The following is a 24,542-nucleotide window of genomic DNA, read 5'->3' on the forward strand; positions in this document are numbered from 1 at the left end:
ACAGTGCAAACAGCAGAAGATGATGTTCAGGTTCAGAGTGCCCTGGATGAACTGGAGAAACAGTCTGAACAAAGGAGGAAATGCCTTCCTGGGGACAAGAGCAAAGCCTGCACCGAGGCAGGAATAACCTGCTCCATACGTGCAGGCAGGGCAGGACCGGCTCGCTTCATAGCCATTCCATAGGCAAGAGAGTAGGGGAGTGCGTTCGGTACAATTTGCCTCAGCCTGTTGTACGGTGCAGTTGTTAAAAAAGATCATAGAATCATAGAATCACAGAATGGTTCGGGTTGGAAGGGATCTTAAAGATCATCCAGTTCCAACCCCCCTGCCATGGGCAGGGACACCCTCCACTACACCAGGTTGCCCAAAGCCTCATCCAACCTGGCCTTGAACACTTCCAGGGATGAGGCAGCCACAACTTCTCTGGGCAACCTGTGCCAGTGCCTCACCACCCTCAGAGGGAAAAATTTCTTCCTTAGATCCAATCTAAATCTCCCCTCTTCCAGTTTAAAGCCATTGCCCCGTGTCCTGTCACTACACGCCCTTGTAAAACGTCCCTCTCCAGCTTTCCTGTAGCCCCTTTAGGTACTGGAAGGCTGCAATAAGATCACCCCGGAGCCTTCTCTTCTCCAGGCTGAACAGCCCCAACTCTCTCAGCCTGTCTCCAGAGCAGAGGTGCTCCAGCCCTCGGATCATCTTCATGGCCCCTCTGGACCTGCTCCCAACAGGTCCATGTCCTTCTTGTGCTGGGGACTCCAGAGCTGAACGCAGTATTCCAGGTGGGGTCTCAGGAGAGCAGAGCAGAGGGGCAGAATCTCCTCCCTCGCCCTGCTGCCCACGCTGCTCTGGATGCAGCCCAGGACACGGGTGGCTCTCTGGGCTGCCAGCGCACGGTGCCGGCTCATGTTGAGCTTCTCATCCACCAGCACTCACAAGTCCTTTTCCTCAGGGCTGCTCTCAATCCGTTCTCCGCCCAGCCTGTACTTGTGGTTGGGATTGCCCCGACCCACGTGCAGGTCCATGCACTTGGCCTTGCCATACTGGGATGTGTCAATGGACATACAGCTTGCACGGTGTGGCATTCCTATTGTACTGGGGGAAAGCTGGTGGTAGGGCTAAACTTCCTCTGGCTGGATTTGTGATGCTACAAACCCATCTCTGTGGGTGGTTACAATCCTCGGATTATTTCTGGTCTTTCTCTTAGTTAAAGTTTGCCTGAAATGAAGGCCCAAAGCATCCAAATTGTCTTTGTTGAGCACAGCGCTTGTACCCTGCTAACAGTTGCTTTCTCTTTAGTGATAGAGTTAAAAAAGGTGATTGAACTTAACATACACAGGTGGAAATGTTTGACCTATTTAACTTAATGAGGTTATAAGATAATGAGGTTATAAGACAATGAGGTTATAAAATTGCAGGCTGTTTAATTTGCTATGTGAATAGAGTTGCAGTGCTTTGTGTAATTTTAACTAAAAATAATCTTTCTTAAAACACTCAAAACATAAAGAAGGTCTTCTACATTGTACTTACAGTTGATCTGGTAGAGCCAGGAAGAAGAAAGGAGATTGACCTGCAAGAACAGCCTCTCTTCCAGACTTTGAAATCATTTGAATGAAATTTTGAACTCCATTACTCATGCTTGGTTCTGTTATAGACTGAATTGGGGTATCCAGTCCAAATAATATTTTAACTTTCAATTGTTATCTGTGATCGGATTTCCAGTTGTGAGGTAAAATAATTTTCTACTTTTTGCAGATGCATTAAAAAAAATGAATTCTTTTGAACTTTTATCTGTACTAGTTGTTTTGTCATTCAGACCTGAGTGAAAAACCATTTTGTTTCCAGGAAAGAAGTGTTTACGAGACAAGTGGAGTTTTCAGTGCGAGTTCTGGGGACATTGAGGTTAGTTGTATTTTCACATCTATAATATCAGAAAAAGAAATGATGTAGAACTCAAAGCCACTACTCTTCCTGTGTGTGGCTTGAACACTAAGTATATTTCGATTATATCAGTCAGCCTTTATAGTCTCTTGTGCTGAGTCTCCTTTTAATGTTAGAAAAAGGAATCATTTCTCTTTGATCGCTGTTGCTGGGAACAAAGCCCAAGACTTGGCCAAAGCTGTCGTAACATCAGAGCTCTTCTTTGAGTGCGTTTGCTTTTGGCTGTCTTGGGGATGTCCCTCTGTACGTATGTCAGTCTAATTTCGGTGCCCAAAGGAAGGAAAGTGGGTGGAGAACAGCCACCAGTTTTCTTTAAGGACTGATAAATAAATAAGAAGAGTGCTACTCATCTCTTGAAAGCGGTTTACTTCCATGTATCTTTCTTTGATGGCTGCCAAAAAGGTAAGGACATCGGTTTAACCTGTTCTATACGACATTGTACATTTTTACTTACTGGGATGGCGTTTTTTTAAACTGCAAAGATTTCTTGGAGGGGCCACAACTGGAATTTAAGTGTTTGTGTTGGTTTGGGTTTTTTTACTTCAAGAATTGAGGTGGGATGTTATTAAAATCGCAAGACATAACTTTGGTAAAACGCTGTCAAAGAATTTAGAAGTCATTTGCATGCATGTGTGCAAGGATGTGAAAATTAAACTGTTGCAGCTAGGTAGTATAAAATAACATTTGTGGTGTTCTCAGCTAAGAATAAATTGATGTGATTGGGCTCTGCAGAATAGAAAATAGCCACAAATTCCAGTAGCTTTTGTGATCACTTTTACTCTGAACATTCTTAATCTCTGTCCTAGCTACTGATGTATTACATCCATCTTCTGGGTTAGTGGATGAAGGAATCCAATTACTTCAAATCAATTAAGGCTTTGATTTTAGAAGATCAGTTTATGTGTGTTTATTTGATTGTCATTATTTTCCTAATGCTTAAAGACCTGAAAGGCGATCAATAGTACATTACAAGCAAAATTGCTTTGAGAAAAAGCTTGCCAAGTCAGGCATTTCTAAGTTCAAAAAGTTTTTTTTTTTAAAAAAAGCTACATTTTGCAAACTTAATCTTGTCTTAGGTAGATGGTCTTCTGAGATTGCACTGTGTGGAGTCATGTCTCCCTCTCCTAAGGCATGACCGCGTTGGTCATCCCATCTCCTTTGGCTTTGAGACTTCAGATGGTATTTTCAGAAAGCTGCTGACCCTTCTGCAGGGTGCCTGGCACTGGATTATTTCAAATACAAAATTTAAAATAATGCTTGAACAAAATATTTCAGGTGAGCTTTGTGCTGAAAAGAGAGAAGTGTCATGCTGTTTACTAAAGAGATTGCTGTTGCTTTTGGTTTTACATAGAAGATGCTTGGCTTTGAGGCTAACTGGCCACGTAAAACAGCTAGCTAGCTGGATTTGATGGATAAACACGGAAGGAAAGCATCTGTGAAGGTTTTTAAGATGTTTTTTTCCTGTGAAGGAGGGTCATTACTGAAAACGCTGCTTCTTTATTACTGCCAAAAAGCTAAGCTGATGCAGATAGCTTCAGTGTTGGAACCAAGTCCTTATTTTACAATGGTAGAGAGCTTTTCAGTGCAATTCAAACACCTCTGCGAAATGATTGCAAGTTCAAGTCTGTTGTGGGGCACACAATCATCTCCCATTTGGGGGCATATAGTACTTTATTCTTAAAGCTTTATTCACTCCATTTATTCTTCATCATTAATCTGGGTTTCGAGTTATCTTGGAATGTGCGAGAAAAATTGACAGAACACAATAATTGTCTGAGCTTAAATCTTCATGAAGATTAGAAAAAAAAACAATTGTAGGAATGTTCAAGCCAGGTTGGATGAGGCTTTGGGCAACGTGGTGTAGTGGAGGGTGTCCCTGCCCATGGCAGGGAGGTTGGAACTGATGATCTTTGAGGTCCCTTCCAACCCAAACCATTCTGTGATTCTATGTACTAGCCTTTGGAAATCCTAGTTTATGGAAAGCATAACTTATGCTGTAATGGGTGTTTATCCTGTACAGTGCAGAGGTGCCCGAGTTCTTACCGACTGCTCTTTCGGATTGTATCGACTTAAACGGCGTTGAAAGCTCTGAACATCCTCATCAATCCTGGGAGGTGTTCTTGAGGTAAAAGATGAAAGCAGCTGAAGGATACAGGGGCCTTTGAAAATGACATATATGGTGTTAAAAAATTGCTCAGGCTTTTTAGGTTTCAACTGAGTAATTTCCTGCGAAATTGCAGTTGGTAAGGAAATAAAATATGATTATGTCTATCTTTGTCTCTTTTGTTTCCACAGGAAACCAATCTTTTTTTTTTTTTCTTTGTTGACACTGCTTCTGTGAAATGCTTTGTTCTTTTGGTGCCTTTTGAAGAGTTTCACAAAAAAAAAAAAAGAATGAAATGGATACTGTTTCTAAATACAAATTATCACCTCCTGCTTTTTTTTTTGTGTGAAATTAAGTAACTTAATTGAGGCTGGCTGTATGTAAAGTAGTTTCCTGCACCGACGAAAATACATTGTCACTATGTATCTGAAGCTTTGATGATTGTGGGTTTTTTTAAACTTAAACCTCACAGTATTTAAAAATAATGATCCGGCCGTGCAGATAGTTGGTCGGATTTTCAGCTGAGGTCCATCAGTAACTGTTTCTGTCCGAGGAGGACCCTGACTGCATGTGTTTAGTTCAGACTAAATTTGAAATATTTAACCAGTTTTCATTTACACATCTTCAATATTTGGTGTACCATGAGTGGAACTCTCTTAGATTTCTTGTAATACACACTAGACAGTGGTATTAAAACTGAATATGGTAAGTTGAATTAGATTGTATAATCATTTTTTTCTCTGCTTTTCTCTTTAAAGTATATTAAAATTATTTTCTCTTTTAGTGGGAGTTTTACAAAATGAAGGTCACAGAATATATCCAAAATACATTCTGTTTAATTTTATACTTAAATATATTTAATTTGTACATTAACATTATCAGTCTGGGGCAAAAATTATTAGTTCACTGAGCTGGAAATAACATGTATCTTAACTCTTTAGTGCTTGTGTGTATTAGCAAAGATAATAGCATTATTGGGCCTTAAACTGTTTATCTGGACTTAACAGACATAGATAATTGAAAGAAGTGACTCTCAGAGGGCATCTCTCCCTCCTTCCTCTCTTAGGCTTGTGGTGTTTTGTCTTTTCAGTAAAATGAGATTAGAAAGGGGCATTTCTGTCTCAACCAGTGTGCCTTTTCCAGTCATAGGCCTGTGTGCAGAACTAACTTAAGCTTCTTTATTGGTTGTTTTATGTTGACTGTACAAAAAATGCCAGTGAGTGTTAATGGACAATATGGTGGGACTGACCGCAGAGTGGGACTGTCTGAAAACCTCTCCTGTATCAGAATTAGTGCGTGAACGGCCTGAGTGTAGCAAAATGTGGCCTTCACGTACTGTTTGAAATGTCTTGAAGAAGCGAGGAGAAGGGATAATAACATCTTCCAGTACTTCCAGTACTTAAAGAGGGCCTACAGGAAAGCTGGAGAGGGACTTTTTGCAAGGGCGTGTAGTGACAGGACAAGGGGCAATGGCTTTAAACTGAAAGAGGGCAGATTTAGATTGGATCTAAGGAAGAAGTTTTTCCCTCAGAGGGTGGTGAGGCACTGGCACAGGTTGCCCAGAGAAGCTGTGGCTGCCCCATCCCTGGAAGTGTTGAAGGCCAGGTTGGATGAGGCTTTGGGCAACCTGGTGTAGTGGAGGGTGTCCCTGCCCATGGCAGGGGGGTTGGAACTGGATGATCTTTGAGGTCCCTTCCAACCCCAACCATTCTGTGATTCTATGTTTTCTTTTTTCCCCTAGGCCTGAAAATCAGAAGTCTACAAGATGAAATGAAACAGACCGTTTCCCCTATTCATTTACACCATCTCTTGGTGAATTGTCCCACCATCTGGTGATAGTCAAAGCCCTATCTGGGACCTTACTGCAACCTTTCATCTCTTTTGGAACCGCTCTCCATGAAAAAAAGAAAGGAACAAGAAGTTCTTTCATGTGCAAAAGACAAGACGGCTGTGACCTTGCTATTGTTTGTATTCCCTTGTAGCAGAGACCCTTAAATGACGACTTGTGTGAAGACAGACATGGTTATTTTTATTTTCAAGAGTATGACACAGTGAAACACGTCACCAGTCAAATAAGAGTGCAGGCACTTAGTAAAGACTCGGACCACCTTGTACTCTATAAAGAAGTATCCATCGTTCTGGATATAGTAGAACCATAGGACAGGAATCTACAAAACAAGTGAAGTTGGAGGAAAATGGCCTGTGAATTTAATCTAAACTTTCTTAAAGAATTGGAGCGAGAGGCCGTTCTGGAAGTCCTGTACCGTGACCAGATGGTGAGAAAAACAGAGGAGGAAAGAATAAGGTATCTGCCCTTCCCCTATGCCTCTATTTCTGTTCCTTTTTATTCTTAGTAGTACTCCTCTTCCTCTTCACTGTCCTTTCAAATGTATTCCTTTTTTTAACTTGTTGTTAGCTGATGCCTTTTTATTCTTTGGGAAAACTAAAGGTTATCCAGAGCTTCTTGGATTTACCATATTATTGACTACTTCACAGTAAACACAAGCAAATACTGTTTGGTGAATAATCTACTTGATGAATTTTACTTCTAGCCTTCATAGAAAGTTCAGTTGCTGCCTGTATTTTTTTCTGTGAAGGCTTTATGGCATTCTCATCATGTGGCTATGCATGCCTATAGTCCTGGTAACTCAGAACATGGTCAGGTCTATGCCTGGCTTATTTAACTTACGTTGTGCCAAGACTGGAGTTAGGAATTGTTGGATGCCTCCTCATGGTGCTGGATCTATCCCTGTCCTTTCTCGTGTACAACGGGTAGCAAGCAGACCACGCTGTCTCGGTGGTTGTTACTAGTGTCAGTAGGTGTCGTTGCTAGGAAAAGGGTTCTGGTTAATTGTTTCACACTATGCAAGTATCTCATTTGTGAAAGATAAGGGATAATCCTCCAGCGTTTTATTTGCTCTATATCAGGGCTAGGGCAAGAATTTCCTTGCAGCCTTTGTCAAATTGCGCCTTTGTCAAATTTGTGCTGCTAAGTTAGAAATTTTTAGTCTCTTAAATGTAGAAACTTAAACTTTGTTTGCAGCAAACATTTGTGTGTTACTGGACATATTAAATGATTATATGCCCCCAAAATAAGAAGGACATGGACCAGTTGGAGAGGGTCCAGAGGAGGGCCACGAAGATGATAAGAGGGCTGGAGCACCTTTCCTATGAGGACAGGCTGAAAGAGTTGGGGCTGTTCAGCCTGGAGAAGAGGAGGCTCCGGGGTGACCTTATCTTCCAGTACCTCAAAGGGGCCTACAAGAAAGATGGGGAGAGGCTGTTCAGGAGGGCCTGTTGTGATAGGACAAGGGGTAATGGTTTTAAAATAGAGGGAGGTAGATTCAGGTTGGATATTAGGAAAAAATTTTTTACCATGAGAGTTGTAGAACGCTGGAACAGGTTGCCCAGAGAGGTGGTGGATGCTCCATCCCTGGAGACGTTCAAGGCCAGGTTGGACGAGGCCCTGAGCAACCTGATCTAGTTGGAGATATCCCTGTTCCTTGCAGGGGGGTTGGACTAGATGACCTTTGAAGGTCCCTTCCAGCCCTAACCATTCTATGATTGTGAAAAGTAAGTAAAAGGTTATAAAGAAAGTCTGAATTTGTTAGAAAATCCCTTTCCACTGTTGGTGCAGCTAACAATTAAAAACGGAGATCTTGATTATTGGTACATGTAATGGAAGCAAAGTTAAGGAAAAGGAGAGGTTTCCATATTTTGGTCTGACGTGGTTTTTATTTAACTTTCAGATGATGCGTTTGTTATTATTATTTTTACTTGATAGAAGATTTGATTCTTGGATAAATATGATAAAAACCACCATGGAATGAAAGGGAGCCCCGTTTAGTCTGTTTTTGTGTGTCAATACGTAATCGCTTGCATACAGGCGCCCTGCCCAGAGTGTGCATAGCTGGCATGAGCAGCACCCATTTATACCAGACTGTTACTCTGTTGGTAGCACAGTTGTTATCATAGAATCATAGAATGGTTTGGGTTGGAAGGGACCTCAAAGATCATCCAGTTCCAACCCCCCTGCCATGGGCAGGGACACCCTCCACTACACCAGGTTGCCCAAAGCCTCATCCAGCCTGGCCTTGAACACTTCCAGGGATGGGGCAGCCACAGCTTCTCTGGGCAACCTGTTCCAGTGCCTCACCACCCTCAGAGTGAAGAATTTCTTCCTTATATCCAACCTAAATCTCCCCTTTTCCAGTTTAAATCCATTGCCCCTTGTCCTGTCACTACACGCCCTTGCAAAAAGTCCCTCTCCAGCTTTCCTGTAGGCCCCCTTTGAGTTGTTGTTGCACATGAAGTCATAGCACAAAAATGCTGTGTGTAGACACCTTCACACAGTGCAACTGTGGGCAAACTTGAGGGCATGTCCCCCTCTAGTAAGGATATTGCACAAGCAGCATAGTAGCTTGTGATTTGACAGAGTCCAGTTGGAGACCTGTATCCAGTGGAGTCCCTCAAGGGTCGGTACTGGGACCAGTGTTGTCCAACATATTCATCAATGACTTGGATGAGGGAATAAAGTGCATGGTCAGCAAGTTTGCTGATGACACTAAACTGGGATTAGTGGCTGGCACACCTGAAGGCTGTGCTGCAATTCAGAGAGACCTGGGCATGCTGGAGAGTTGGGCAGGGAGAAATTTACTGAAATACAACAAGGGCAAGCGTAGAGTCTTGCATCTGGGTAAGAACAACCCCATGTACCAGTACAAGTTGGGGACTGAACTGCTGGGGAACAGCACAGGGGAAAGGGACCTGGGGGTGCTGGTGGACAGCAGGATGACCATGAGCCAGCAACGTGCCCTTGCGGCCAAGAAGGCCAATGGCATCCTGGGGTGTATGAGAAGGGGTGTGGTGAGTAGGTCGAGAGAGGTTCTCCTCCCCCTCTACTCTGCCCTGGTGAGGCCATATCTGGAATATTGTGTCCAGTTCTGGGCCCCGCAGTTCAAGAAGGACAAGGAACTGCTGGAGAGAGTCCAGCGCAGGGCCACAAAGATGATGAAGGGAGTGGAGCATCTCCCTTGTGAGGAAAGGCTGAGGGAGCTGGGTCTCTTTAGCTTGGAGGAAACTGAGGGGGGACCTCATTCATGTTTATAAATATGGAAAGGGTGACTGCCATGAGGATGGAGCCAGGCTCTTCTCAGTGGCATCCAATGACAGGACAAGGGGAAATGGATATAAGCTGGAACACAGGAGGTTCCTCTTAAACATGAGGAAGAACTTCTTCCCAGTAAGGGGAACAGAACACTGGAACAGGCTGCCCAGAGAGGTTGTGGAGTCTCCTTCTCTGGAGATGTTCCAAACCCGCCTGGACGCATTCTTGTGTGATCTGATCTAGGTGGTCCTGCTCCAGCAGGGGGATTGGACTAGATGCTCCTTTGAGGTCCCTCCCAATCCCTGACATTCTGTGATTCTGTGATTTACGTGGGAGTTTTGGTCTATTTAATTTTTTTTTTCTTTTTTTTTTCCCCGGGGGATTAGGAAACTGAAACTGCAGCTGCAGCAGCTTCGGTGGAAAGGGGCAAGAAACGCAAGCCATGAATACCAGGAGAGATCTTGTGCTCGCTGCCAGAAGTCGCTTGGGTTATTGCTGAACAGAGGTGCGGTGTGCAACGGGTGCAGTCATCGAGTGTGCTCCGACTGCCGCGTCTGCCTGAACCCCTGCCTTTGGAAATGCACCGTTTGTTATGCTCATGGGTAAGAAGTTTTACTGGTTTGGGTAAGTGCCGGTTTACACTGGTTATCTGGTAGATGCACACTGGTTTTGCGTGTCTCCGTTGCTTTAAACTAATGAAATGAAGCGTCTGGTGGAACGTGGGTGTTGGGTGAAGTCGTGGTAGCAATGGAATTGATGGGAACTTTGTGTTATACTTCATGTAGTCAGGATTTCCTGTCCTGTGTTCAGCAAAATGGATCCTCGAGGTGGCCCAGAGGTGGTGTGACAAAGATGACAACGGCAAAGCGTAGGTAGTCGTTAGTTTCTGAACTGTAGATAGAGGTCCTTCTGCTGACTCAATACTGAACTTGACAATTTCCTAACGTGATTTTTTTGCCTCACACTACAGGAGTGAGGAACCTGAATTGATGAATAATTCGAGGTCATGTTTTATATAAATTTAAATTTATATAAATTTATTTATTTTAAATTTATATAAATTTAAAAAGCAAAAAGCATTAATAACATTACCAGGAATTGTTTAAATCTGGTCAGAAATGCAAACTTGTTTACTTTTGTTTTTTCTTTTACTATGTCACCTTGGTTTTGTTTTCCACTAAATGAGAAACAATCTTTCTTTTACTGTATTGGTACAATTTTTATATCAAAATACTCTTATCATAGTCCGTTCTATTCAGCGGAGTCTTTCTAAACCAAATGGTTTAGGATGATTCTAAATGGTTTCCTATGATTCTATAAAAGAGGGGAGATTTAGATTAGATCTAAGGAAGAAATTCTTCCCTCCGAGGGTGGTGAGGCACTAGAACAGGTTGCCCAGAGAAGTTGTGGCTGCCCCATCCCTGGAGGTGTTCAAGGCCAGGTTGGATGAGGCTTTGAGCAACCTGGTGTAGTGGAGGGTGTCCCTGCCCATGGAAAGGAGGTTGGAACTAGATGATCTTTGAGGTCCCTTCCAACCCAATCTGTTCTATGATCCTATGATTCTATAAAAGAGGGGAGATTTAGTTCTATTTCCATGTTCGATGAAAAAAATATAATGTAGGATAAGAAAGATAGTTTTGGAAATGAATCAACAGCTGTACTGTGTGATATATATCTCTGTACAGAGGGTGAGGATTTCAATGAGATTTTACTTTATGCCAGCACAAGATTAATGCACTACTTTGCTGTCTCTTAAGATGCCAAAATGAGATTTAAATAACGCCTGGGAAATGTAAGGCAAGGTATTGGTCTTAAGCCAAATGAATTTCCACTACTAGTTTGAAGTAATTTTCTGTAGTTTGGAAGAGACTGTAAACTATCACTAGAAAGATGTTCTCTGAATCCTCCGTTTATTTTGCAATTTATACATAAAATAGGCAGATTGGCTCCGTCCATATTTGATACAAGGCAGTTAATAGATTTTGATGCATATATTTCACTCCGCACTTCATGCTACATGCAATAAAAGGAAAGGTTAAAAAGTTAACTTTCCATATCCTCCTCTAGATACCTCCTTCCACTTCCTCTTCTTTTAAACTGGTTTCCAGTTATTTGGTGGCCACAGTGGAAATCCCCTGTAGAGAGTAGCTAGTTGTTGGGTTGCCTTGTATAGTGCCACGCACCCTTAATTATTTCATAAGCTTGTTCAGATACTTCATGGTAAAACCAGGAAAGCAATATTTAAATTAATTGAAAGACATTTTTACTTTTCCTTGAGGAAATTACATTTTTTGTCTTGCTAATATAGAGGAATTCTTCATCTGTTGTTGACATTTTCTTTATAGCAAAAAGACAGCACGTTTGATCTTGTTCAGTTGCAGTGTAAAGTCCATAGAATCATAGAATCATAGAATGGTTAGGGCTGGAAGGGACCTTCAAAGGTCATCTAGTCCAACCCCCCTGCAAGGAACAGGGATATCTCCAACTAGATCAGGTTGCTCAGGGCCTTGTCCAACCTGGCCTTGAACGTCTCCAGGGATGGAGCATCCACCACCTCTCTGGGCAACCTGTTCCAGTGTTCTACCACTCTCATAGTAAAAAATTTTTTCCTAATATAATTTTTTTCCTATTATAATTTATAATTTCCTAATAAATTTCAATTTCCATTGAAATTGGTCAGACTTCTTCCATTGCCTTCAGTGCACTTTACATCAAGGCTGCAAATCTGAAGGGTAGAGAGTGCAGCAGTGTAGGAAATGCTACTTGACACCTTTTGTCTACCCCAGTGAGGGAAAAACAGGATGACTAAAGAATGCAAGAGCTGATTTTCAAGTCCTGAGCAATCATTGTTTTGAGTCCTGGTTACCATTAGAGTATTTTTGCCTGAAAAAAACATTATCAGCAGCAGTACTGCTGAGATTTTCTCCTAGACACTAGGGTCATGTTGGTAATGAAAATGCTTAAAGGTCTCAGTGGAAGAGCAGAAATAGGTGAATGTTCATTGTTTACAAAATAAAAAAATTTAAAAAGACTATAATTACTTCCAGTTAAATCATGGCCCTGGTTGTTTGAAAGACTTGACCACAGCTAGAATTTCATTATCTGATAAGCACTTTTAAAAAAATATATTTCAAAGTTTCTTTTTTATTAATAATAAAAAAAAGGATCCAAGACCCTGACAACAATACCTGAGCCAACTGCAAAACTCAATGATGGGAAATTGTGTTTAACCCCTCAAAGAGAGAGGCCACAACATTTTTAAGGCATTTATTTCAGCGATACTCCTGATCGGGAAGAGAGTTTCAGAAATGGGATCAGATGTGATCAGGCCCTGGAAGTGTTCAAGGCCAGGCTGGATGAGGCTTTGGGCAACCTGGTGTAGTGGAGGGTGTCCCTGCCCATGGCAGGGGGGTTGGAACTGGATGATCTTTGAGGTCCCTTCCAACCCAAACTGTTCTGTGATTCCAACTGACAAAATTTGTATCTTTCAGCTGGAAGAGGAATCTCTTAGGTGAATAGAGTTGGTAAAGTATGTGTTTTAAGGGAATCTGGTCTTCTAGGAGTCTAGAAAGACATTACTTTGAAGGAGGTTAGTCTATTTTACCCAACAAGGATAGTTCTTTATCATAGACTTTGGTCATAGCTTAGCTTAATACATTCTTTAGCCAGAAAAAAAAAAAAAAAGAAGGTGTTTTCAGATCAGTTTTCATCCTGTGAGCAGTCTAATCATCGCATGGACCTGTGCAGAACTGGAGATTAAACTTGGAAGATAACCATGGGTAGTGGGAAGAATGTAAAGGGAAGGCTGGAGATGAGAATCGAGGCGCTACCAGGGATTTTGTTGCCTGGCCTTTGGTGGATATCAGTATAGGTCTCGTGTTTAGAGGTTTTGCTTTCTTAAGGAGACAAGCCCTTCATGAGTTTACTGTCTGTGTATTGTTGCCAATTTCAAGCAAGTTTGGCAGAGGGAATGATAATGAAGATTGATTTCATAGAAGGAAAGTTTAGCAGTGCCTGCACTGAGGACGTTTTTGCAGTGGGACTTCGTCCTATAATAAGCACCAGAAAATCCTCAAGGAAAGAGATGTTATGTATGCCCTAAAAATTAGTAAGACATTTAGATGAGAATTTGAAACCTGAAGACTCTAGAGAATCTTCTCCTTGGTTAAAGAATTTTTAGCCTCTTTAGTAATGAATGAGTTCAGATTGCAGAGTTCGTCTGATTCAGTCGGAGACAATAAAACACAAGAATCAAATCTGCTGAAAATCTGCTCATGGCAGAGCTATTTTGTCTGATATCATTTTGTTATTGTTTTTTTTATCTTTTTTTTATCCTTAACCATTACTATTCTCATCCTGTGATCCTAGTGCCTGTGTATGACATTGACATCATTGATGTTAGTCTCCATAAAATGGAGAGAGGTGCGTCATGAAGCCGTCACGCCATCAGGGTTGTGGAGCTCAGCACTCTCTTGTAGCCATCCCAAGTTCTGCTTGGGAGCTCGTCCACTGTCATTGCCTTTCCCTGCTCCTCAGACCAGGCTGCAGCTGTAGGCAGTGGTGACACCACAAGTGCCTGGAGCTGTTAAGCAAGTTGATTGGGTAGACTGGGGTGGACCCAGGACTCCTGGCTGCAGAGCACTGCCTAGAACCATATGTATTGCTTTCCGTGGGCAGTCCTACGTGGCAAAAGGAGAAAAAAGTAACAGAGGGGAGGAATCCTTTGTTTGGAGACCCACAGCAAAATCAGTCAATGGAATGAGCAGTCATGAAATCCTAGTTTTATGTCGGGATGAAGAAGAATTGTTGGACTGTTAAATGGTTATCAAACATTTGAAGAAATAAACTTTGGAAAATGTTGATTCAAATGTGTTTTGCTTGTTTTTCAGAGATGTGAAAGTCAAGGCTGGTGAATGGTTCTTTGAGGAACGAGCAAAGAAATATCCAGGTGAAGGTAATCACTGGAACAGAGCATAAACTGCTGTGTAATGTGTTGTCCTCATCTAAGTGAAACACAGAATGTAGTCTGCCACTGTATTTCATGTTCCTTCCACTTGGAGAGAGGTTTGTTAGAAATTATCATGCAGTGCATCTGTCTACGCACTAAATAAAACATGAACATAAACTAGCAGAATGTGTTTCAAAGTCTAATTTATTTTGTAGGAGTAATAAGGATAAGAAACTTGCTGGCCGTATCAATTCAAATTAATGAGGGTGTAAGGCTTCGAAGAAATACAATGACATGAAATAAATCTGGAAATGTTAAAATATATGTGCAGGAAGGAAGTGATCTTGCATCCACTGTTTGCCAACGTTAAAATTTCAATTGTTTTCACTGAGAAAGTTCTAAAGCTTAAAGATATGACAGAATGGAATAAAAAAAACCCTGTATAGCTCTAAATCACCAGAGAACGAGATGCTTCCTGCTTCTTTGCTTTCAGCCAGCTGCACTGTTGCCTTGTGTGTCCAGTTGTGTTGCCTTTTGTGTCCCGTTCTGGGCCCCTCAGTTCAAGAAGGACAAAGAACTGCTGGAGAGAGTCCAGCGCAGGGCCACAAAGATGATGGAGTGGAGCGTCTCCCTTCTGAGGAAAGGCTGAGGGAGCTGGGTCTCTTTAGCTTGGAGAAGAGGAGACTGAGGGGGGACCTCATTCATGTTTATAAATATGGAAAGAGTGACTGTCAGGAGAATGGAGCCAGGCTCTGCTCAGTGGCATCCAATGATAGGACAAGGGGAAATGGATATAAGCTGGAACACAGGGGGTTCCGCTTAAACAAGAGGAAGAACTTCTTCCCAGTAAGGGGAACAGAGCACTGGAACAGGCTGCCCAGAGAGGTTGTGGAGTCTCCTTCTCTGGAGATGTTCCAAACCCGCCTGGACGCATTCTTGCGTGATCTGATGTAGGTGGTCCTGCTCTGACAGGGGGATTGGACTAGATGATCCTTTGGGGTCCCTCCCAATCCCTGACATTCTGGGATTCTGGGATTCTTGTGTTCAGTCTTTTCAGTGCAACTGAAAATACAAAGCCCTAAAAGAAATGGGGGATGATGTGGATGGACTGCCTTTGGGGAATGTGTTTCACCAGCCCAAGGGGCTGTGAGGCTTCATTTCCACCTACAATGACTAATGAGGTGGAGAGGATTTCCTTCCTCTTTCCCTTGAAGAACCACTTCAGATAGGCAACTATTTCACTTTGTGCCTGCCTGTAGCTAAATGTTAGAGTTTCACTTCCCGTGCCTGCATCCTATCTAGATTTAAAACTAGCTGGGAAAAAGGAAAGCACTGGACCTTACATACATTTTGGAAAACTTGAATAGAAAAAAGTTTATAAATGGAAGAACATAATCAGGCAAACTTTGGGTAGTAGGTATTCAAGAAGGACAGCAGGTAGTGTATTAAGAAACTGAGCTAGAGTTCCTGCGAAAAAAAATCATTTAGAATTTGAAAGATTTCCCTTTATTCCATTCTAGCTAACACAGGTTCCGATTTTAAAGTATTAGTTGTCTGATCTTTTAAAGCACAGTTGTATTCCGTAACCACTGTTAATAATTTTCCCTCATATTCTTTTCGGTGGGTCTAAAGCTGGTATTTTTAACAGTCTCTCATAGTTACTGGAAAATGCTATGTTGTTCTCACACATCGAATCTGATATTGCAAGGTACTGACTGTCCCTCTTTCCAGTAAAACAGATGAGTTGTAACCTTGCATTAGCAAAGCTTTGGGGGTGCTGGAAGCATTTTTTCTTAGTTAGTCTGTTAGTAATGTTGTTCAAGTCACAAAGATCTAAAAATATACAGAAAATAAGCCTGCAGGGAGAAATATGTTTTGTATAGTTCCTTTTGATAGGAATCATAGAACCATAGAATGGTTCGGGTTGGAAGGGACCTCAAAGATCATCCAGTTCCAACCCCCCTGCCATGGGCAGGGACACCCTCCACTACACCAGGTTGCCCAAAGCCTCATCCAACCTGGCCTTGAACACTTCCAGGTATGGGGCAGCCACAACTTCTCTGGGCAACCTGTGCCAGTGCCTCACCACCTTCAGAGTGAAAAATTAGACCCACTAATGTAATTAAAGGGGTTAAAAAATGGCAGACTTTGAAACACAGCAGCCGTTGTAGTTGTGTATCCTTCAAGCCTGGAGAGACAGTGCCCTCTTTGGGTTTGAAAATATAACACCGAGTGAAGTATTCACTGTAAAAGAAGTTTAACTGAAAAAATACATGTTACAGTGAAGTTTTCTCATGTTGCAGAGTTAATAAAAAAGCATACTGATGTAACTTTTTTTTTTAATTTTGTGTAGCTCGTACCTAAAGAATAAAAGTCATATTTTCATAAGAGTGGTAGATTGCCTTCACTGACTAAAAAATTTAAAAATCTAAGGAAACATGTAATGCTGCAATAAATCAAGATACCAAATATTACTACTTAATAACAGAGCATTAAATCTGGAGTTATGATTGAACTTTGTAACATCGATAAGTTGATTACTGTTTCTACTACCACTAAGGTCTGCTGCTTATACGTAAGTAATCATAGAATCACAGAATGGTTGGGTTGGAAGGGACCTCAAAGATCATCCAGTTCCAACCCCCCTGCCATGGGCAGGGACACCCTCCACTACACCAGGTTGCCCAAAGCCTCATCCAACCTGGCCTTGAACACTGCCAGGGATGGGGCATCTACAAGTTCACTGGACAACCTGTGCCAGTGCCTCACCACCCTCTGAGTGAAAAATTTCTTCCTTATACCCAATCTAAATCTCCCCTGTTTCAGTTTAAAGCCATTGCCCCTTGTCCTATCACTGACATCTTCAGAAAAGCATGGATCACATGCTGCTTTCTCTATGAGGAATGATTAGTGATTAAAGCCACTCCAGATATTTTCAGTTGGCCACTTTTTACATGCATTTAGCCCTTCTTTCTGTTTGCAAACTGCGTTTTTATGAGTCTCCATTGTTCGTGCCTGATGGAGCGCTTGCTCCTCGGCGTTCTTTACATCATGTGGCTGCTCACCTGAGGAATGTGACACGGTTGCTATTTCCCCACAGGGCTGCCCTCAGCAAAGAGTTTTGCTCATGTTTTTGAGCTCGTCGTGTGTTTTCATGATGGTTCAGGTCTCTAGGGTCCCTTCCAGCCCTGACCGTTCTATGATTCTAGTAGGAAAAGCGAAAAGAATTTTTCATCAGATACAAGAGATGACCATGTGCCTACTCTTGTACACCTTTTCAAGCTTTCCGTAGTGTTTGAGTTTTATGGCTGAAGTGTGCTTCAGCGCAGTGGGCCCGTGCACTACGTGCCTCCTGGAACCTCAGGAGGCTGAGGGCACTTAGCAACCTGGAAGAATGGGCCTGTTAGCATCTGTACGTGATTGTCCTCAGCATTTGTGAAGAGCTGGTCTGAACACCTCGCCTGCAAGAGGGGAACCATGATAGAGTTTGTGATACAGGAGAGACTTGCGTGTTGCTTCACGTGTGTACTGGTGTGTCTGGTGGGGCTTGCATGTTCCTAAGCTTTTGTAATACAGGCAGTTCCTGAAAATGCCCTGATTTTGGAAAGTGTTATACAGGCGTAAGTAGCTGCTGTTGTTCCTAAATGACCTTTGGGTGTGTTTTTTTTTTCTCCTGCACAGGCAGACATGAAACAGTTGGTGCAAAGCTCTTGAAATCTTATCAGAAACTGAGGTAAGACTTGTAAAAGGGCAAATGGTCCTGGGACACCGAGAATTTGTCTAGGTGATATATTGTATGCTGTAAACCAGCCAGCAGTTTGTATTTTTTTGTTATGAAAATCAAATTTCAGTACTTTTGGAGTACAATGGTAAAAGCATAGAAAAATTGGCAATTTCTCTCTCAGCAATTCATAGAAAGGGTCTCAAGTACAAAAGCGAGTACTATGTTTAGAGTAGTAGTTTCTTGTTTACTTGAAATGAAGGGATGTGCATTATTTTTGTTATATCTGCTTGGATTTTTTGCATACTGGTTTACACCTTTATCTTTCAAATTTACCCACTACTTTTAAATGATCAGAGATTAAAGTTATTTGCTAGGTATAATAGCGATAGTATCATTATTTACTCGATGGGAGATATTACTGATTTGATAGCTTTAGAATAAACAGGAGACAAGAAGCTCTGTATTCAGTAAGATGCATTTGCTTAGTGCAGCTTAAAACAACTAAAAAATGCAGTTTTCACTAAATAAATACTTTGACCTGAGACCTACGCATGACCATAGTGAAGTTATTACCAGTGATATAGAATGAAATCAGTCTACTAAAACTATATTGTATCAAAGAAACTCTCTTCCTTTTTAAAAAAAAAAAAAGTGAAATAAGATACAAAGATATGGCCTCGATTTTATGATAATTATCTGGTGAGGCATAGCTGCATAAGATAGAAACTTACAGTCAGCTAGAGATGATCCTAACCACGGCTGCGTAAGGACTTGCTTTTACCTAGATGTGGTAAAAGTAAAAAAAGAATCAAAAAGGAAGTTCACCAGCTACCTTTAGTGTCTGTGATTGTACGGTGATAACAGCCTCAAGTCAGAGTTATTTTGCAGACCTGGGCTATGTACAGCAGCAGATCGAACAGCTGGAATGCTGTAAAGGGGCTCTAACAGCTCTGAGCCCAGGCAAGGGAGGGTCCTTTCAGGGTTGGAAATAAAGAGGACTGCTTCCTGAAGACATCTCTGAAACGGAGACGGGGTGCGTTACACAGGAATTGTGTTTTGGCATTCAGAACACAGGTTGTAATACTGCCAACCATATAGAAGTCTAGGAAGCTTGTCCTAAATTAGGTCTTCCTGACTGTTTTAAATTAATAATTCTTCCTAGAGCAGCCCAAGATTGAGTCGATAGAAAGGTAATCCTAATTCTTACAAACAGGCCATGAGCCTGTGCTGTGACTCTTAAAGACACAGGATGTCATAGAATCACAGAATGGTTGGGGTTGGAAGGGACCTCAAAGATCATCTAGTTCCAACCCCCCTGCCATGGGCAGGGACACCCTCCACTACACCAGGTTGCCCAAAGCCTCATCCGACCTGGCCTTCAACACTTCCAGGGATGGGGCATCCACAACTTCTCTGGGCAACCTGTTCCAGTGCCTCACCACCCTCAGAGGGAAGAATTCTTCCTTATATCCAATCTAAATCTCCCCTCTTTCAGTTTGAATCCATTGCCCCTTGTCCTGTCACTACACACCCTTGTAAAAAGCCCCTCTCCAGCTTTCCTGTAGCCCCTTTAGGTACTGGAAGGCTGCAATAAGATCCCCCCGGAGCCTTCTCTTCTCCAGGCTGAGCAGCCCCAACTCTCTCAGCCTGTCTCCATAGCAGAGGTGCTCCAGCCCTCGGATCATCTTCGTGGCCTCCTCTGGACTCGTTCCAGTAGCTCCATGTCCTTCTTGTGCTGGGGACTCCAGAGCTGAACACAGTATTCCAGGTGGGGTCTCACCAGAGCAATGTCAACTCAGATCTTCAGATTGCAGGAAAGATAGGTAATAAAGATACTGTGCATGAATGTGATTTATTTATCCATCTATTAGCATAATATATTAATTGCTGCACTGTTTCTTGTCTCTTAAATTTCTAGTAAAATTTCTGTCGTACCTCCAACTCCGCCTCCTTTCACAGAATCAACAGCAGGAAGCAACGTCACGGTAAATGTACGTATCTGCAAAACAGAGGTGTACACAATTCTCTTAGGGTGTCATTCACATGAAAAGCCAGCCACAGAAATGCAGTGAATAGCAACTGCTGTAGCACCGTGTCACACTATAAGTGGTACCTTGTGTTCCTTTGCCTTTTTTTTAGTGCTGCATTGGAGTAGGAGAGAAAGGTCGGAGTCTATCGTGAGGGATGTTTTCAATTAGTTTTCAGTTTTCGAGGGAAGTGATTAACTCCCTCTACTTGGCACTGAAATGCTGCAGCTGGTTTTTGGTGCCTCGCTATAGGAAAGCTGGACTGAGATCTCCTGACCTCCCCTCCAGTCTGAAGGATCTCATGAGCCTTTGACTTTCAATACTCATGCATAAGGCGATCATTCCTTGTGTTACTTTCATCACTGAGTGGAAACCAGTTGCCTTTGCATTAGTTTCTAGTGGACAGTATAGTAGGTCATGGCTCAGAACTTGTTGAGTTCTCTCTAAACTACTGTTTCAGTTAATTTTGAACAGAGTGCTGAGGCCCTGGTTTTGAAGTCCATTGCAGTTGTGTAAACATTCTAATATGTGCTTACCTGGAGTTTGATGAAAACTGTTTGGTTCAGAGGCACGGGAGCATCTGTAATAGACAGGACTTTCCTACTTGAAGTATTAAATACGTTACAACTAATCAGTGATGTAATTAGTTGTATTTATGAAATTGCTATGTGATCTTCCTACAAGGAGTTCCACTTATATATCAAAAAGTATGGAACCAAAAAGATTGTTTTCCATCCTCATACATTAATATGACAGTTTTCAACCATGTCAACGTATGTCCTTAGATGTATTTGTCTACAGAAGTGAGTAAAGAGCTGCAGCTTTACCATCTGCTTGTTGTGTGGTCTGTAGGCATGTGATCATGGAAACGTTAAAACAACAAATATTTTGTGTTTTCTTACTCTTGGCATCTCCCATTTGCAGGAACTCAGTCAGTCTAAAAGTTTTAATAAATCTGTGGAAAACTTGTTCTTGTCTCTCACAACACACATAAAAAGTAAGTAGCTTTCACTGCTTTGTCATTCTAGAGTAACGTAGTGAAATGTTTCAATTTTTTTTTTTTTTTCCAAATTATTGGCTGAAAAATGGTTATAAACAAAGGGTATTGAGTAATGGCTGAAATGACTAATGGCAAGACAGAGTCAACCTGAAAAATAACACAGTAAGTCTAATTCTCCTTCAGTATTATGCTAGTTTTTTAACAGCCCAGAATGCCTTTCTTGTAAAGATGTGAAAAGACTGCATAATGTTATTTTTAAGTTTACTGGGCGTTCACGTGCAGCATATTTAACTCATGTGAGTGCAGAGCAACAACCACTTTCTACTGTAGTGACCTTCATGTTGTCCATCAGACTGAACCCCAAGCGACCCCGTTAAAGAATCTATCATGTAATGGAAGTAGAGTTTAATATTTTCATTTACTGGCAGTTTTCAAGAGGACTTCCTTCCTCTTTCTCAGTCTCTCTAGTTGTGTGGTTTTTCTCAGTACGTACTTCTAAAAGCCAGCCAGTCCTGACAAGTCTTCTTTCATTCTGATACTTCTGATTCCTTCTGTTCACTTATGTTGCCTGCTGTTCTTCAGGGTGCAGGCTGTGTGGGCATCTTTAAGACTAACTACATTGAGGACAGCCTGTCCTTGTGAAGAACAGATTAAAGGCATCAGTGACCAGAGGAAAACAACTTCTGAGCCTTATGAAGATGACAGAGGCTTGCAGATTTGCATGTATTTGAATGAACCTCAGTGGTTTTTTTACTGGTTTCATCTTAGGCAACCCCAAATGTGAGATTAGACCTGAACAAATCTGGCTTTAGTGCCTTTCTGCCTTTCCCCCTAACCCTTGTCTTAGCTCATGTTTGGTCTTTCCTCTAACTTCTTCCACCCATCCTAAAGACTTGTTCTCCTTTAACTACAGAAATTTAATGGTATGTCTGTGTGAACACGTATTAAAGCTGTGCAGAGACACAATGGCTCTTTCCTGAACAGAAGTGCAGCATAGGGTGACATGGGAGACACTGTTACTGGAAGCAGATAGCTGAGGCAGCACAGAATTGGATGCAAACTAATTGATTCTGCTTTGTTAGTTTGAAGCCTGTTCATAGAATCGTCTGGTTGGAAGAGACCCTCAAGATCATCGAGTCCAACCATTCACCCTGCACTGTCAGGGTCTCTAAACCATGTTCCTCAACACCAAATCCACACAGTTTTTAAACAGCTCCAGGGATGGGGACTCCACCACCTCCCTGGGCAGCCTGTTCTAATACTTCACAATCCTCTCTGGAAAGAAATTTTCCCTGATATCTGACCTAAATTTCCCCTGGCGTAACTTGAGGCCATTCCCTCTCATCCTGTTGTTCCTAACGTGGGAGAAGATTTCACAGTTACTGGTGAAGACTGTCAGGACTGCAGCAAGCTGGTTTAATAGTTCACTTCTACCAAAAGGAAGGCCCTTCTACGCTCGTGTGTGTCTTCTCACTCTGTTTCTGGCCTTATGCTGCCATCACTTCACGTGAATTAGCATCAGTGTTTCTGGACCCCTGTGGAAACTGATTTAGCTAATTAAAATTACAGCCTACAAATACTTGAAAAGGGATGGTGGGAAGGTGGGGGAAGGGCTCTTTACGTTAGTGATGGGTGATAGAACAAGAGGAAATGGGTATAAGCTTAGTCAGGGGAGATTCAGGTTGGATGTTAGGAAGTATTTCTTCTCTGAAAGGGTTGTCAGCCACTGGAATAGGCTGCCCAGGGAGGTGGTTGAGTCCCCATCCCTGGATGTGTTTAAGAATAGGGTGGATGATCTACTTAGGGGTATGGTTTAATGGGGATCAGGGATGGTTGGACTCGATGATCTCTAAGGTCTTTTCCAACCTAGAAATCTATGAAATCTATGAAAAGGTCAGAACACTAACCCAGACAAAATATATAGGTACTTTTCTGCTGGTTCAGTGAGTCAAATAGGCTCAAGTTGGAGTCTATATGTTGGAGCCTGCACAACAGAAGGTGCTGGGCCATGTGGCCAGGAGCCAGGGAGTGAAGAGAGGAGAGCAGTGGTTGCAGAGGTGGATGGCAGCAAGTTGTTATCTTGGTTCAGCTGTACGTGAAACCCCACTCAGATGCTCTCGTCCTCAGCCAGGGTAGAACTTTTTAACTTGCGAGAAAATAACAGGCTGTTGCAACCACCGAAGTCAATAATTAAAAAGTATAGGAAGTTTTCTAGAGGGAAAGACTTGGGCTTCTTAAGAAAAGAGCTCTTTCAGACAATATGGCGTCTTAGTGAAACCTGGTGCCGTGCCGATAAATGCTTTCGGTCATGAGTGTCTAAAGTTAGTACTCTATATCTTACCTAGATAAAAATGTTCTGATTTGCACAGGTATTTAATACACCTAGCTCTTGTGTATTGCAGCAAATAAACCTGGAGAACCTCGTTATGCCCCTGGTTCTGTCACTGGGGCCAGGGTGTGCGTGTGCCTGAGAGCAGCAGGGACAAAGGGTTAGCGTGTGCAGCACAATGCCGCCGTTGTACAGTCTGCTCCCTGTGCTCTTACCTCCTGTTCCAGTCTGGTTTGGCAGCAACAGGAGGTTACAATCCAATGGTTGCCATGTGGGCAATGTAAAAGGAGTCGCTGGTCGGAGCTTTATTTGCAGTGCAAAATTGCCCTTGGCACTCGAGACAGCGTCCGTCTTACTGACCCTTTGAGTGGAGAAGCCAAAGGAGGAGTAGATATGAAACTGAGCCATCATTTTTTTTCTCCCAATAACCTGTTCTGTAGCCTGTTCATTTTAAGAGCGTGAGGCAATCTCGTGTTTCTGCTTCTCCTGCTGGTCAAGCTATTCTGATCGTATCTACTACATGAGATCTCTCCCTCCCGTCTCTTTTATGCTCTCTGATTTCTCTGTGTATTTGAAAAATGTGGTTTCGTTTACAGGCAGAGATGACTTAATCGAGCCTGCCTATGACTATGTCACATGGTGCCTTAATGGTGTGTGCACAGAGTACAGTAAACATCTGAGGACTGATTGCTGCTGAGAACAAAACTCACCCAAAGTGGTTTTTTAAATCACACTTAAGAGTGCCATTGTTTTTGAGTACCATAATGACATACTGAGGTTCTTCCACAGAGGCTCATGTTGTAAGAGAAATACTTATTTCTTCTGCACGAATTAAACATACGATAGCTGTTTCATGTACCACTTAAAAGTTATTAATTTTTCATGAGAGGCTATCTCGGATTTACAGTAAAATGACTGCTGCTCATCTCCTAGTTATCAACTTCAGAAATCACAGATGGCTGCTGCCCTTCCCTTTAAGTGAGGTTCTGACTGTACCCTGAGGAATAAGAAGCTAAAAGCGGTGCACTAAATGTCCAATTGTCCTGTAGATTTATTTGACAATAAACTAGATGTCACTGAAGTGCTAATTCAACAACGTACTTCAGTATGCACATAGCTCCTCCATATGAGCAGTGTTATTGGAGTCAATGAGGGCTACTTATGCTCTTAAAATTATATGTGGCTTGGGACCAGAGCGTGTAATATCTCTCCTTTCATCCATATTTTGGATAAATTTCTCAATATTTTCCAATATGCTCTGCTTTGAAATTTCCATTGTCGTGTCGCTTTATGTCGTTACAATGACCTTGCTTTTATCCTGAACCAAACCAAACTGCTTTACAAATTAAACTATATTTAGGGACT

At 42.2% G+C, this 24,542-nt stretch overlaps 1 protein-coding gene across 2 annotated transcripts in view; it reads left to right on the forward strand.

The window, feature by feature from the left end:
* The first annotated feature begins 2,289 nt into the window (after positions 1–2,289).
* SYTL3 (synaptotagmin like 3) overlaps positions 2,290–24,542 on the forward strand; it is a 40,472-nt gene continuing 18,219 nt past the window's right edge. Inside the window, exons 1-7 of one of the 2 annotated variants that reach the window (XM_086631195.1) lie at positions 2,290–2,340; positions 5,784–6,347; positions 9,536–9,751; positions 14,039–14,103; positions 17,779–17,830; positions 19,740–19,812; positions 20,773–20,845. In XM_086631195.1, the coding sequence (XP_086487321.1) occupies positions 6,238–6,347; positions 9,536–9,751; positions 14,039–14,103; positions 17,779–17,830; positions 19,740–19,812; positions 20,773–20,845 (589 nt within the window). In that variant the 5' untranslated portion in view covers positions 2,290–2,340; positions 5,784–6,237. The remainder of the gene's footprint in view (positions 2,341–5,783; positions 6,348–9,535; positions 9,752–14,038; positions 14,104–17,778; positions 17,831–19,739; positions 19,813–20,772; positions 20,846–24,542) is intronic. The other variant, XM_086631196.1, reaches the window with a different exon arrangement.

Source organism: Tauraco erythrolophus, chromosome 2 (genome assembly GCF_009769465.1).
Source record: "Tauraco erythrolophus isolate bTauEry1 chromosome 2, bTauEry1.pri, whole genome shotgun sequence".
NCBI lineage: Eukaryota > Metazoa > Chordata > Aves > Musophagiformes > Musophagidae > Tauraco > Tauraco erythrolophus.